At 33.3% G+C, this 16,961-nt stretch overlaps 1 protein-coding gene across 17 annotated transcripts in view; it reads right to left on the reverse strand.

Moving 5' to 3' along the window:
* Positions 1-16,961, reverse strand: part of PARD3 (par-3 family cell polarity regulator) — a 635,972-nt gene that overhangs the window by 252,729 nt on the left and 366,282 nt on the right. For 11 of the 17 annotated variants that reach the window (XM_063101399.1, XM_063101391.1, XM_063101398.1 and 8 more), the window contains exons 8-12: positions 15,062-15,187; positions 13,553-13,941; positions 9,412-9,551; positions 6,870-6,998; positions 4,477-4,515 (exon numbers count right to left, since the gene is read on the reverse strand). In XM_063101399.1, the coding sequence (XP_062957469.1) occupies positions 4,477-4,515; positions 6,870-6,998; positions 9,412-9,551; positions 13,553-13,941; positions 15,062-15,187 (823 nt within the window). The remainder of the gene's footprint in view (positions 1-4,476; positions 4,516-6,869; positions 6,999-9,411; positions 9,552-13,552; positions 13,942-15,061; positions 15,188-16,961) is intronic. The other 6 variants (XM_063101404.1, XM_063101401.1, XM_063101396.1 and 3 more) reach the window with 1 other exon arrangement.

Raw genomic sequence — 16,961 nt, forward strand, 5'->3', positions numbered from 1 at the left:
AAAACAGAGACCAGCCTCCCTGAGCAAGGGAGAATTCTCCATTCGACTGTCTTCATTCTTTATCTACACCATCAGCTCTCCTGGGTCTCCAGACTGCTGGCCTTTGGAATGGAGATGGAACACTGGCTCTCCTTGGTGTCTGCCTGCTGGCCTTCAAACTAAAACTGTACCACCTCCTCTCTTGGGTCCTGAACCTGCCAGCTCACACTGCAGATTTGGACTTGCCAGCCTCCATAATCACATGAGCCAATTCTTTATAATAAATCTCTTCACACACACACACACACACACACACACACACACACACACACACACACACTCTCTCTCTCTCTCTCTCTCTCTCTCTCTCTCTCTCTCTCTATTGGTTCTGTTTCTCTGGAGAACCCTAACACACTCAAGTAGTGTCTAGTCCTATCTGGACATCCACACAATTCCCCCATCAAGTGAATAAGCTTCACAGGTTTTTCAAAGGCAAAGGAATTTGTCCAGCACATGGAGCAGGTGACTTTGGGCCTTTGTTAAATAATTTAGCTTTCTGTCTAATTTTGAATGGATAACCTAAAACTAGAGATTCGAATCTCTCATTCTCATTAATTTATACAATATTTGGAAAATGTACAAGGAACTTACATCTCAGAAATGCAAAAGGTCTACTAGCCTACTAGGCCTTTGGACTAGAACTGTATCACCTCCTCTCTTGGGTCTGGAGCCTGCCAACCCCCTTTTGAAATTCAAAAGGTCTACTATTCATCTAACCTTAATGGTCAGTTTTATTTTTCATATTAAATCAGTTGTGGGTCATTATAATAATCAACCAAAAAACAAATTGAGCTTTGTGCTTTAGGACATATCTGCTCTCAAGATGCTTACAATCACATGAAAATTTAAATAATATCAGAGTATTTCAATGATAAAGACAAATTCATTCTACAAACAACAAACAGAGACAAATATGAAAAGAATTTGAGAAAGGAGAGAACATTACTTTCTGTCTGGGAAAGCCTTATGAAATAGGTAAAAGTAAATAGGACTTTGAAGTTACTTGCCCATATGGGCAGGCAAAAAAAGGGAGAGTAACTTCAATAAGGGAAAAGTATACCAAAAGTTGGTCAACAGGTTGGGAAAGGACAAAACTGTCCGTGGAGCAGTAAAGAGAAATCATTGATACTAAATACATGTTCTAATAGAGCAGACATATCAATCCACTGGTGATATATAAAAAAAGAGGGGGGGCGTGCTCTCTTCTCACTATCTTACTAATAAGATGCCATCTGAGCATGGAGTTCCTTTTTATTTACTTTAGCAAAATTCAATCATAGTTTATCAACATCCAATGTGGAACTCATACCATATTACCTTAAACTGTAAATATATATTTACAATTTTTGTTTTTCATTCCACACATCCAACTGTTCTGCCACAACCAGTATTGAGGAGAAGCAAAATCTGCTTGCAGATTCTGGAGTCAGACAAGATTTGGAGCATCCTAAGTTTAATTATTTTTTCCTTTCCTTTAAATAGGATAATATTATCAACTAAGTTACGGACATTGTACAGATTAACTGAGATAACACATAAAGAGGTTAGCACAATAACAGATGAATAAATATCAGTCATTGATAGTACTGCAATGCCATAAACAATGGTAAACATATAAAAGTGAAAAAAACCTATCTTCTATTTTGTGTGTGTCTCTCTAAATCTTGTATGGTTCCCAACAGCAATAATAAAAGGTACTTCAAAAAGTTCATGGAAAAACAGAATTAAAAATAATATAAATCTTCCTATGAACTTTTTAAAGTACTCTTGTATTTCTCTCTTCAAGAAAGGAAAAAGAAACATAACTATACCCACAGGCACCTTTCCTGTGGTTTTTTTTACAAACAGGGTTTGCTCCAAAATCAACCTTGAGAAAGTCCGAAATGAAAATTGGTCATTGGACTCAGATTTGGGGTGAAATCATTGGTGCATTTACCCCCTATTTCTAGGCATTGAGAGAAAAAAAAAAAAGATAATCTAGGATTTCATAGATCTAGACTGTAAAACATAAGAAAATCACTAAGAAACACTTAAGAAAACAGTGAAAGCCTGTCATGGAGTTCTCCTTGAGTTCTCCTATGTGCCAAGAACTAGCAATATATAAAATGCCTCTAACAGGCCCTTGCCATCAAAAGTCCAAAGAGACACAGAGATCCTGCCTCAGTCAATTTTTTAAAATTATAATGTTAACATTAAGCCTCCTATAACCCAAAAATGGTATTGTATAGCCAGAGCACAAAGAAAGGCACAAATATGAGAGGACATAAAAAATAAAATTCAACACAATTTTTTTAAAACAAAACTATGCTTTTGACTCAGTTTGAGAAACTCTTATTAGCAAAAAATTCCATTTGTAATCAGAAGTCAGACACACATGCATATGACTTCTTTAAGGAGACTGTCAGTTGCTCCGGCCATGTTATCATAAACACACAAGGTTTGTGGATTGCAGTGGACTTTGCATTTCTTCACGGAACACCACATTTAAAGCTCCTTCTTAGTGACTGAAAAGTTTATGGAGAATTATCAGTTTCCTCAACAGAATGGAGAACATGTTTTGAAAGAACATGCCTGTCTTTGCTGCTTATATCATGTCTTAGACATGAACAGACGTAGTTTATGTGTGAAGTCATTTTGTTTTCCAAAAAGTTCTATGATCTTAAGATTCCAGACCACAAAGGAGTGGCCTTTCATCCAAAGATCACATTGCAAATACTTCGCCCACTAGCATTTATCTTGCAACTATTTCATGGTATGGTTACTGCGATTCAAATTTTTATTTATATATATTTATATATACATGAATCTGTCAATCAGTTCTCTTACAACATTTTGGCTTTGTCCTGCTCAGACAGGCATTCATTACCCAATGTTTACAGAAAAATTTTCATATATTTTCTCTTAAGACTTTAGTAATTTTTAAGGTTTAATTTCATAATCAACTAGGATTTATTTTGATGTATGTATGGTGAGAAAAAGGAACCTAACTTTTTAAGTGAATGACCAATTGTTCTAAACACTTAGTAAATCATCCTTTACCACTAACTTGAAATGCCATTTTTAATATACATGCACACACATATACATACCATGTCTTTCTATAATTGCTACTCCGTTTAAATGATCTACTTGTCTATTCACGTAAAAATACCATGCTGCTTTAAGTATTGCAGCTTTACATTACTTTGCCATAATTATTGTCTTTTAAATACTACATTTAAAAATCGTATAAATTGCTCTTATATCCCATCTTATTCTTTAGAATCAATTTGTCCAGTTTCCCCTCCCCTCCTAACCTACCTCCTCAACACACACATACTGTTGTGATTTTGATTAAATATCACTGAACAACTTGTTTTATAAACAAAAAATTAAGGCTATAAATTTTCTACAACCCATTCTTATTAATGTGTAATATTTTCCTCTGAGTCTGATTTGTCATCCATTTTTAGAATCATTACATATTTGAAAATAATACTAATTAGTTCAAAGTGGTCGCTTATAAATTTGAACAGAAAATCAAACGTCTTAACCATGTTATTCAAATTCTTACATTTTTTGTCTACTTAATATGACAATTTTTGGAAAGACATGTACTAATACTACCCACTGTGGATATGGTTTTGTTAAATTTTCTTTCTACTTACAACAGTTTGGGAATGATATGTTTTTGTGCTATGTTGTTTTATGTAGAAAAGATCCTGATTGCTAGACTTTCTAATGGATAATCTTATGTGTCAGCATAAAATGCCCGCTCCTTTTACCCCAGGTAGCAAGCACATCATCTCAGAGACTGATATGGCAATCCTTGCTTTCACTGTGTTAGCTCTGCTTACTAGAACTCAACTTGTTCCTTCAGTTCTCTGTGTTAGGATTTGTCTCCTAAAAAGGACACAACTGTGTTTGCACTTAAATCTGGGCTGTGAGTACATGACTTTTATTCAGAGAAATTACCCCCTTTATGGTTATTATGACAACAATGTTTAGCCTAATGACTGACATCATTTTAATTTTCCTGTTTGTGATAGTTTTTTATTGTACTATAAGCCCTCCCTTTTGTTTCTATGCCTAAATCAGGTTTTGTTTCCCCCCCCATTTTGTAGCTACTTATAGCATTTCACAGCTCATGAAACACTATGCATATTTGTCAAACTACTAAGCTCACCAATTCTTGGTCCCTCTTATTATGCAAGTATAGAAAACTACTCTAATGTTTCTCTCTTTTTTTTTTAATGCCAGTCTGACCAAATATACTCCATTTGGGGTAATAACAATAAATCACTTTAAAATAAGACCACTTTGGAGTTTAATAAACCCATGTATTAACTACTATGAGCCAGGAAAAGGCAGGACAAGTAACTTCATATTTAATTAGTAAGAAGTTAGTTCCATTTATCTTTCAACATCTCTGCATCCTGCAAAAGACAAAGCTCTTACCGTTTCTTTTGGAATCTGCATCTGGCTTGGCTCTGCATTCTAGAAGAATTGAAGAAAAACATAAATACGGACTGACCAAAGCTATCTTCAACACATAGGGACAAAATGCTTTATTTTAAAGGAAATTTTGTTGGGTCTTAAAATCAACAAAATATATAAAGGGTGATTATGTTATGGCTGATGTATTACTCTGTCTTCCAAACTTTCACTGATGTGTCTATTAATGTGCATATTTTAAGAAATTTTTGTATATGTAAATTTTTACTTGCTCATTTGCATTAATTTATTATTTGAAGGAAAACAAATCTCACCAAACTGCTTTCCTAATCATAGCACTGTTTCTAATTTTGTTTTTTAATTTTCCCAATCAAATCTAAATTTTAAGGTATAGGATCATTTGATAGCTAGGCCAGATAATAACAGTCTGAACCACAGTCTGAGCCACTAGCTTTATACTTTAAAATATCACACAAGAGATAAATGTAATTTTTTCCCATATAATACAGACTTGCTTTAATTACATAGGTAACTTATAAGGTTGATTTATAAAAAAGGCCCATATTGACAAAAGTATTTATGTTTAGACACACAGAATTTAAACAGACAACCCAAACAGGATAAGAGTTATGTTAATTTGACTCAAAGATAATTAAAGAGTTATGCTGAATGGATTCAAAGATAATTTTAAATGCCCCCCTTTAAGTTTTCAGGATTTTATTCTCTAAATCTTGAAAAGCAGCTGCAATGTGCTTAATAGACTGACCACCTATTGGCTCACTCCTCAATGAAAAGCTCACAAGCAATAAATTAAATAACCAAGAAAAAAAAAGTAGGCAGCAGAAGGGAAAAACAGAAGCCTGGAAGATCAAAATTGGACAAGAAGAACCTGCATAACCTTAAGCTGGCTATATGTTGGCACTAACTCTTGAAAAGACTGCTGAAGAGCAGTGTTTAAGCTTTGGCAATTTAATAATGCTAACGATCGTGGCTTGGATACACTGAGGAAAAATTAAGCCTTCATCAAATTACGTCTAGAGTTTAGTTGCTTTTTTTTTTTTTTTAAGTGCTCATTTACAATTTAATAGAGACATCTCCAGATTTAGGATCAGGTGGCATTTTAAGCACAAAATTGGATAGCAGTGGGGGGAAAATGGAAAACTGAATTTAAATTGAGCAATAATGCATTAAACATTTTTAGATATAAAGAAGTTTTCATAATTTATTCAAAATCTACTTAAAACAAAAGTGTTCACTTTTCAATCCTATCACAATCTGAAATTTCCATGAAATCATATGAAGTTTTAGATCTGCGTGTAACCAAGGGATGGGGTATTCATGACTGAAATTTATCTTTTAATAAATATTTATATCAAGATATAATTTATCTAGAGAAAATAGAAATACTTATTTTATATAAAATAACAAGAAAATTTACCAACCATGACATATCCATACTTGAAATTATCACATAACAGTATTAGGGCTATATGACAAATTTGGGAACTGTGCTCCTAAAACCTGGTCACACTACAGATTAATTGTTGTTTAGATAAAGCTAAAAGCTAGCTGAAAGAGTTGACAAATAGTCTAACATGATCCAAGTCGAATCTGTTTCGAAATATTTAAAATACCACCTATACTTGAAATAAAAAAACTTTCTCACCACATCAAAAGATAATGGCAATTCCTCCAATTAAGTCATTTTTATAAACAAGTGAAACATAACACTTTTTGCAGGAAAACATTCAGAACTACATAAATTTAATATACATATTTCATTCACACCAGTATCATGTAAATGCCCATCTAGTACTTAGATGTATTGATGTATATATAAAAAGATTGCAAAGAAAAGCCTTTCCACTTCATTTATGTCATTCCAAATAATGTTACCTATATTGGTAATTAATAGCTATGGGACTTATTGACACCTAGGTCTTTTTATTTCTGGTAATAATTTTTCTTAAAACGTACTCCTTTTCATACAACAATAAGCAAGCTTAGCTACATGTAGTATGAAAATTTGAAATATGAAAATTTGTCATATGTAGTGGAGAAGATGGCAAGCTTTCAACAACAGCCTTTGAAGTGACAGTTAAGAAATAATCAACGTCTCTGTATTAAATCAGTCCATCTGAGAGTGCACAGTGATAAACATTTGCAGTCCTAGAAAGTATTCCAACATCTGATTTTTAAATACCCCTAGAGTCATGACTGTGAATATCCATTTCTAAAACTGAGGATGCTTGTATTGAGTTAGGGCTGAAAGAAACATAAAATATAGAAACTCCTTGGAAGAGGTCTCAATAAATATTTGCAATAAGGTAGGTAGCTAACCCAGATCTCTTGCTCATGTTTATCAAAAATCTTTCATCTGCTCTAAATTTACACACCAGTTCCCTTGGGTGGAAGGCGTCTTCCTGGCGAAAGACCAGAAGGCTCACTGTCCCTTCCATCTTGGTGCTTCTCAACAGGGAAACAACTTCCTCTTGAGATTTGCCTGCTAAATCTACTCCATTTACCTAAAACAAATAAAAAGTTTTCAGCTGCAATCCTGTACAAACAGAAGAAAAGACACACATTGAAGGACAGACCACGTCTGCTATGGAGCTCATTTCATAACTCATTCCATGCTAAATTCTGCCACAACCTGGTAGCCACTAAGCTTTTGTGGTTAGAAAAGAAATAAAAATTAAAAAGGCATTGTTCTTATAAGGGATAGTAAAAACACACCAAAAATGCTTTGGTATAAATATTTTAACTTTCAATGAAATTCTACTGAAAATTATGACGAAAACTTTTTATTCCTAAAAGGTAAACATTAAACATTAAAGAAGAATCACTACAAAATAATGATAACATTTTAAGATGGAAAGCAATATTTCACTTCAATTTTTTTCAATGTTATAAGAGAATTCTAGCAGGAAAAACATTTAAAACAAGCCATTCTTAGAGAATCTTATTATTTTTAATCTCATAAGAAATATAACATCATTATCAAAAAGCACTATATATTTAATCAAAATAAGAGTATAAGTTTCTTTTAAAAAGTACTCTATATTATTCTCTTTAGACAAAAATAGCATTTTGTCCAACGCAAATAAATATATTACTTAAACTGTATATCAAAATTTTCCTGCAATTAAAATACATTTCAGAACCTTTCCTCCTTGGCTAAAACAATCTTATATAGCTCCACATACTACTATTAAGAAATTGCAGGAAATAGGTAATGAGTTCAAATAAAGCAAAAAAAAAAAAAAAAAAATTCTAGATGATAAAGACAAAAAAGTCACTTGGTACTTTTTTCTTTGTAGGATTTCAAAAATACAGAAACTCAGAAAAACTTCCCACAGAATTGTTCATATTGTATAGATACAACTATGGATACTAGAAGAATGGGTTTAAAACACACAAAAATAAAGTTTCAGTTTTAAGACAAAGCTGACAGCTATAGGAAATAAAGCCTAACTGAAGAAATACAGGTTGCAGGCCATTCCCATTGCTGAGAAAAAAAACGAAAGTCTTTGTGATGTGCTGCAAGTAAAGCAACTACATGATAAAAGAAAGAGAGAGTCAAACATAAAGTTATTATCTTTAGAAAGAACAAAACAGAAAAGGAGGAGGAGGGAGGCAGGCAGGCAGAAAAGGACAGACTTTTTTGGACTTAGAAGCCAGGACTGTGTTCAAGTCCTAGCTGAGACTCTTCCTAAATATGCTCTTTTCTTCACCCCAGTGGCTGGCTGGAAAGAACATTACTAAATAACTTGCAAACTTGGACTAATACTACTCAATTTACAACCCAAGGACAAGTGGCTCTTTCTGGAAGCAACATCCTAACCAAAATTTGTACTCAAACCTTTCCTGTTATTTAGCATCTATTAAAAAATGTCACAAGCACAGGGCAAAAAGTAAGGGAGTAAGATTTAAGCAATCTAGGCCCAAAATGTAGACATGGAAAAAAAACTACGGAAGCTTTTCTTTTGCTCCATGACTTTTCTGGAAAACTTTGAGAGTTCAATCTGGAGAGTTTAAAACTATATATAAAAAAAAACTGCAAGAAAAAAGGATAATGTGGTAAAAGTTTCCTCCATCATTAGTATATGAATACTAGTTTATAATTAGGAAACACAATATCTGCTATTAAGAATACAAACTGTTTTCTGAAGAAGACACTAAGAAAAATGGCTATTAAAGTATACTTTTTCTCATTCTTTCTATCCTGTACAAATCTTTAAACAAACAGAAAACATGTATGTTTATGTAGTTACAAGATAATCTCAACCACCAATGAACCGAAACTTATGAGGTAGAGAAAGGAAATTTTCAAAAACTGTTTTTCTTCTTTTTCCTGCCATTTGACTTTTATGTCTCAATTCATTTCACCATGCTACTATTTCTATTTTTTTTAAGGTGACATCAAGTGAAGCAGTGGGAGTAGAGAAGGAATAAAGAAATCTGTGGCTGGCTGTGATCAATTAGTTGTAAGCACCACTGCACTGGGTCCCATCTCCATACTACCATTTCAAATTTCCTTGTTCCTTTCATCAAGACACACAGTTTTCACTTACTTCATTTGTCTCTGTTCTGATTACAAAGTAGATAAAATTTCTATATTGCCAGGCATATATATATAGTCATCAAGAAATATAAGTACAGACACTGTACTTAAATAATGGCAAAATGTTATGTTATTTCATAAACCAAATATCTGAGTAACTAAAAATGTATAAGTAAACTAAATGAAAAGATAATTTCTCATCAGATAACACGGAAAAATTAAAAAGTAAAACTAAAATACATTGGTCCGTGATATATACTTCTGCTAAAACACACAATTTAATTTCACAATTTATCAAAAACAATTTTTTTTAATTGACTAACAATGCAACTTTTCAGGAATAATGAAACATCTTACTTAGAAAAGTCACTCACCTCTATCAGTCTGTCTCCTGCCTTAAGTCTGCCGTCTTGAATGGCAGCCCCTCGCGGGAGGATGTTTTTCACATAAATTGGAGCTGAGCCACCTATTGTTACATCTCGGGAAGTGATACTGAATCCCAGACCTTCTGTACCTAAACATGTAACCAAAAATCATAAGTATATAAAATAAGACAACTTGACTTTTATAGGTGTATCATACATAAAGAATATATAATTATTTTCTACCTCAATTTGACATTTTTTAACTTTCACAATGACTTACATTTCTTCAAATACTTTAAAAGTTGCAATAAATTTTCCATAGTGACTCAACTACAGAAAGTTTAAGATGCTTATACATCAAAAGTCATTAATCTAAGAAGAAATGGCGGTCTTCTCAAAGACAGATAAAAGTTAATATACAAATATGCCTGCTAAAAGTTTTTAAGTCAGTCTAAGTCTTTGACTATGAAATGAACATAATTTCTCTACATGAAGAAAAAAAAAATCTGTTAAAACCTATAGTACTTCAAAAATCAAGTACTATTGTGCAATAACAGTATTCAGATTTGAACAGTAGGAGGTGAGGGCAAGGGAGGAGAAGTATTTACAAAGATGAAAAAGTAGAAAGGGAACAAGAATTAGTTCAAGATACAGAGAGTGGAGCCTCCCAAATCCATAACTACTCCAGCAGTTAACTAAGAGGACAAATCATATTATCTCTGACTAGTTCTTTGCTAATTCACCTAAATCTTACCATGTATATTTCTCAAAAAAAGGGTAAATTATTCAGTGAAGATTCCATCTCAGATCATGGCTACCACATCTGAGGATCACCCTGTTACATTTAAAAGTACTGAAATTAATGACATTTATAAGTTACTCTGCTGATTTGTAGAACCGGAATTCTCAGTTGTCTTTCTGACATCTTGATCAGCAGGCAGTTTTATAAGTTTAATACTATGTAGGAAAGGGGTTATATCTCACTAGAACCAAAAAGCACAATAAGCCAAAATGTGTCAAGGAAAAAAATGTGAAGGTACTGACTAATTTCTACTGAATCAAATAATTTTTATAACACTTCTAATAATGATTAATTTCTACTTAAGCTTTTTTAAAAAATTACTTAAGACATAAGTTCCCATTTCACTTAAAGTAATATTCGGGCAAATATTGCTCATTATGGGAAGAATAAAGAGATATATATGTAAAGGTGAAAAACCTAAAGAAGAATACATTAATTTGATGCAGCACTGGTATAAAACTACGATAAAAAGTATAAAATGTAATTGAACAAACAATGTTGGGCAAAAAAAATGTGGGTTAAAAAAGAAACAAAGTAGATAAGAACACACTCGATAATTCTGTCTGTAACAAAATCTACCATAAATATTCTCAAGTTCAAGGGAAACATGCATTTACTTCTAGTCTGAATTCACGTTAATGTGCCTGGACTGTTAACTTCTTAAATCTTCTGTGCCGAAGATCTGAATGGCATACTGTCTATATGAAATCTTATTTATTCTGCTGCGATGTTTCTATATGTCTCTGAGCTTTCGTAGAACTCTAATGACTTGCAATAACATTTATTAAGAAAGAATTCTAAATTATTCTCCTTTTGCAATATTAATTTGTATGAACTACAAAGGCTGGCTATTAGATGAACTTCAATACTATTAAAATATCAGCAATAACCCCTAAATCTGTAAGCTAAAAGTTCAGGCAATGACCTTTAAAAGAAAGATAAATAGATATCAATTTTCATTTAGCAAAGCCAACAAAACATTTTGCACTGACTGAAACAGATTACTGACCTTCTCCTCTGACTTTATTAAAAAGCTAATTTCTATAAAAGAGCAGCGTATTTGAGAATGCCAAAATGGCAATAAATATTAAGAAATCATAATTATGGAAGCAAGTACATTGAGGCTATTCTACTTTGTCATGTTATATGACATAGTTTCAAAATTAGGCCAGAGGATCATTATCCTGAAGGCTTCTCTTTTTAGTACCAAGAGCTGATCCCAGTTTTTGAAGAACTGCTGTCACTCAAAGCACATTAGTTCCTTTTGAACTGAGTTTAAAGTTTAACACTGACACCCTACGTTTTTAGTGTACTTCATTAAAAAATCTTAAATGTAACAATAATTGGTAATAAAATATTATATGCTAGCTACAGTGATAGCTTGTTCAGTTTTCATACAATCATCATTATTAAAATATCTGTATTTAGTTCTAATCAAAGACAATCAGCATTCTTCACTCTTATAGTAAACAATTTATTTTTCATATAAAATATTTGTAAGTACAATCAGAATTCTTCACTCTTAGTTACAGTAAACATAATTTATTTTTTATATAAAATATCTGTAAGTATTGGCAGCATGCACAGGCAGTATGCACTTTTTGTCACACATTCCCATAGTTACTAAATAAAAATTGAATCAGATCTATGGAGCTCTACATCATTTAGATTACTCAAGGTCAGAAAAATATTTTAAAGAAAACCATTGTTTCCATTTTTCTTATATTGATTAAGCACAGTCGTTCTAAATTAGCTAATGTAAATGAAATTGTATTTTTCAAAACAATATTAAAATAAAACTTAATTCTTATATTCAAAAGAATGGTTCTTTTAATGGCAAATAAAATTTTACTTCATTAAAAAAGCTCACATCATATCACAATTTGCTAAATATATTAATTGTGTGAAAACTGTAATTAAGTAAATGAATATCACTGTATCAGTGTAAAAGGGAAAAGATATTTATGAACTAATACCTTTATGACAATAGCCAAGTAAAACACTGCACCTTTGTTGAGGGATCCCAAGCAGAATTTTATTTTTTATACAACTCTCTTTGCAGTTCTTGATATGTTTTTGGTTAAAAACTAGAGCCTGTCATTAGTAGAGAAAAAGGGGGAAAGAAGATCTGCTATTTCCCTCATTTAGGAATTGACAGAACTGAGGGGGTTTCTGCTGATATGCCTGTGGATTTGCCAAGGGTTGGAGGCAAGCTGTCAACTCCTGATCATGTCAACCAAGTATCTGGAGCTTAAAAGCCAGTAACCAGAAATAAGAAACTTGTGGTTCACATAAAGTTCAATGAAAGAATATGATTTAGAAAGGAATTAGCAGTCCCAGAGTTTACAACCCTGTAAATGCTACCCCAAATAGAAAAAAAACAATGGTCTGGATATCAGGATATGGAAAACATTCTAGTAAGAATCTGCTGCCAGTAGCCACGATACCTGAAGAAATCACCCAACCTCTCTTGGATTTATTTCCATCCAACTGCAGGAGTTGGTTAAGCTCATAAAAAGAGAAATCTTTTTTATAATGACACCATTTTGAAAGACATAATTTTAAAAGATACCAAAGACTTCAGCTAAAATTGATGATGAACAGCAAAAGTGTCTCTCAGTGCCTAGAGGGAACATGGGTTGGAAATCAGGAAGTCCAGTCCAGCATTTGCTCTAAGCCATGGAGGACGTGAACTTGAAAAGCATGCTCCCAGGACACACAGATCCACCATCTATGGGAAGGGGCTACTTAAATACATTGGTACAAGGTATATGAAGAACTAGCAATCCCCATCACAACCTCACACATCACCTTAAGAAAGGGAAACACTGTAGTATTCTGGAAAAGCAGGAGAGAAAGAGGCAATGGACTGGCTTCTCAGCAACCTACCACGAACCATGACAGCCCTGCCCAAATCAGTCACTCCCCATCATCAAAGCACTGGGCTGGAGGTGGACACCCTCTAAAGTCCTCTTTGAGAGCTGTCTTTGGACAGCAAGTGGGTCAATCAATACAGTCAAATCCTCGCTACTATTTTGGGTTTAATAGTAATGTCCTAAAACCATTTTCATTCATTTCCAAAAATTTTACTGCAGGGGTAACTGCTACCTTTTTCTCGCAAACTTAAATTTTAAAGTCTTATTCTTTGAACTTTCACATTTAAATTTCTACATAGAAAAATGAATTTGAAAAAGGATAAAAATAAATTTTAAAATATATTAACTAGCTTTTTAAAAAAAAAGTATCTCAATTCTTTCACATAATAATGGGATAAAACTTGGGGTGCTATTGGTTAGTTGAGTGACTTTTAAAATAAATTCCATAAAACAAAAACAAGATAGGCCGTACCTTTCTTAAGCTGGATATTAAGCCTCTTGCCTATCTTTTTGGTGTTATAACCACTGCTTACATTTGTAGTAAATACATTCTGTGGTGTGGGAGCTGGAGCCGGAGCTGAGGGTGGTTTTCCAGAGGGGTGTGCACTATGAGGTAGTCGTGGGTTTGAGTCTGTCTGCTCAGGCAGCTGGTTCGGTCTGGGTGCTCTCTGCAGTGTGTGAAGCCCTGCACTGTTCACACTCCTGTTATCCATATACTGGCTGTCAGGGCTGAAGCGGCTAGAATAATAATTGTTCTTCTCACTTTGAGATAGCTGTTCATACTGCTCTTTATTTGCTGCAGGAACCACATGGAACCAAATGATGGGTGTACGCATGGCTTGGCGAAACATATGTTGTGCTCTGGGTTTGAGAAAGAAGAAAAAATTAGCAAATTAAGAATGGCAGACTAGAAGATATTATGAGCTTAATTAAGTATACTAATTAAGCAATAAGATCTGACAGACTTCAAACTGAACAGCAAAATTCTAATAACCCATTTAATCAATCAAGTTTGCAAGCTCAGATATAAGCATAGCTGTTTCTCCAAATATAAATTTCTCATTCTCTAAATAAAAATAGCAAAATTATCTATAGTTACATATAAAATACTGTGCTTGCAACTGTAAATCATTAAACAATTTTAAGTACAATGGAGGTATAATTTCAATATTAATAGAAATCAAATCCAACTTCCTCCCTACAACATTATCCAATGAAACTTGTAAAAGATATAAAATTTCCTTATAGAGAGACCATTTGAATTTTCAAAGAAATAAATATCTTTATAAATAAACTTAGAAAACTACAGAAAGCAACTATTCATTACTTATCAGCAAAATTAATTCAAGTCTGTGTATGCAAAAATCTCCAGAACACCAATCCAGCTTCAATGATTCAAAATGTTAAAAGCAGCGGGTCTCAGTGCTATCCCCATGACCAGCTGAGAGGCAGCTCCATCTCACACCAGTTCTCCAGTTAGGTCTCACCCCACACTTAAAAGTTCTGATCACTCATGCCTTCTTTTATAGGAACTGGCCAATTTTTATTTTTTTAATTGAAAAAAAGCTTGAATCAGGATAAAGGAAATCTGAGTATAACACAATATTGTGTTTCAAAGGAACTTTCTCTGCTTATTTGTACTGAGATGTTACGTGCAAATTTGAAGTATGAGTTAAAGTATAATAAAAATGAGCACACTGGTCAATATTCCAAAAGATGAGGAAGCAGCAAAATTATAAAGCCTAACTTGGCTCCATAATATTTTAAAAGAGCTTTATTATTCAGAGAGTATTTTGAAATATAGTCTAATGGTAGTAATTACCTTGAGTTTGACTAAATTTTTAAAAAGTAGATAATGGCAAAAAATACTCCTTTCCAGTACACAAGAGATCACAGACATGCTGTTGGAAGCATTTCAATGGAATGCACTCTATCAGGGCTAAGGTGTGCAAGAGAGGCAGTGCAGCCTGTACACACTTACTGCTCAAATCTTCTGTTTCGAAGGTCACCACCATTAATCCTGACAATGCAATCATTCTCACAAAAAAGGTTTTCTTGTTCAGCTTTACCACCTTTCTCCAATCGTTTTACTAATAACCCCAGGGTTCTGGAACATTAAGAATGCAAATGGTTACACATGTAATCTTTCCACCATGCATAATGCCCTACTGCTGTAATGCTGGAGTTATAGTTACAAAGGCTTCCTTACAAAGGGATGCATTAAATCACTATTAATATATTTTAAAATACACCAAGACAAAAATCACAACAGTCTGAATAATGTATAGCAATGGATCCCTTCAATAAATGTAAGAAATCATTTTCTGGCTCATCAATATTACATTTCTGAAACAAACTGTATTCTCTGTGCTTAAAAATGCTCCAAACAGAGCTTGCCTAATGATTCAGCAGATATTGCAGGGTGGAGCATGGATGATCATGGATTTGTGAATGGCCTGGGCAGGTTTCTGTTTTAAGGTAGCTGGTACATTGCTGATTGTAGCCCCTGTCTTTCCACAAAAGCAAAGGTAACGAGGAAAACCTAACCCCATTGCACTGTAAGTTTGAGAAGGATCATAGGAAAGATTTAGAGAAAAGAAGAGTTTCTGTGTTTTGGCACTTGAATTTGATAGTACCTAATGTTCTGAATTTCAAAACTTGTTAGGTCTCACAAAAGAAAGTAATTTATTGCCAACATGCCCACTTGAAGAAAGACAGGAGAAACTCAGTGGGAGGTTCCAATAATGGCAGTCACCATTCTTCTCTTCCATTTGTGTTCTCAAACTTCAGGTTGAAAGAAAAGTTTGAATGAACTTTTAGAGATCCAGATGAAGTAAAAAGTAAAAATTACTAGTGCACTTGCTCTAGAACACTAACTGCTTAACTAACAGCACATTCTACTTGCATATATCCCGTGACAAATAGTAAATACTTTTTGAATCACAGTATGAGCAACAGGAGTGTTTACTCAGTTCTGATGCTACTGTTTGCTTGCTGGTTGGCATAAATTCTGTACTATGATGTCAAAATTTTTATGTAAACTAATTTTTGGCACCTCCAAAGTTTGCATTTTCTTTCATAATCCTAATAAAGAGACAAAAATGCCTGGATATTAGAACTTAGAATCCTGCATAAATTAAAATTGAAGACACCATAATTTCCAGTAGCCTCTATATTGTTCCAATAGAATTACAACTTGCAGATTTTTGTATATGCTTTCCAGTAGAAATATATCGAAATAGATAGCCTCCTCTTCGAAACCTATACAGTAATTGTTTTATCTGTTCTGCGGCCACTTATCTATCCTCCTGTTATACACACACCTTATCTCTGCCTTGTAGGCTCCTAGAAGATAGAGAAGATGGGATTCAGCAACATGTGCTCCAGCACTTAGCAGTAAGGTCTTTATAAACAACAACTGAATGACTGGATAATTGAGTTTAGCTGAGACAAACAATCTCCTATTTCTAATGAGCTTTTTAAAAACCAGAATAAAAGTGAACGGAATGAGATTCAGATACTTTTTTCCACAAAGGTATCATTTAAACTAAAGATATGATTGAACTAAAATGAATAGAACTGAAGCAAAAGTCCCGCTTCACTTGTTATTTTGAAGTTTAACCTTGTTTCTTTCATGAATATTTATAAAGTCATGACTAACTGCATTCTAATTTTTATTAATAAATATAAAAAAGAGGCATTATACTAGGGTCAAGTCTACCAACTTGCAAGAATAATAAGATAATACTGAAATTGTCTTTAATAATTTTACCAGTTGAGGATTAGCACGTACTAGAGTAAGAGTCTAAAAATATTAGTGACTAGTAAAAAGAATATTTTGTAAGTAACTTTGAGTAACTTACCACCATATATTGGAAACA

The sequence above is a fragment of the Cynocephalus volans genome, chromosome 6 (assembly GCF_027409185.1).
Source record: "Cynocephalus volans isolate mCynVol1 chromosome 6, mCynVol1.pri, whole genome shotgun sequence".
Lineage (NCBI taxonomy): Eukaryota > Metazoa > Chordata > Mammalia > Dermoptera > Cynocephalidae > Cynocephalus > Cynocephalus volans.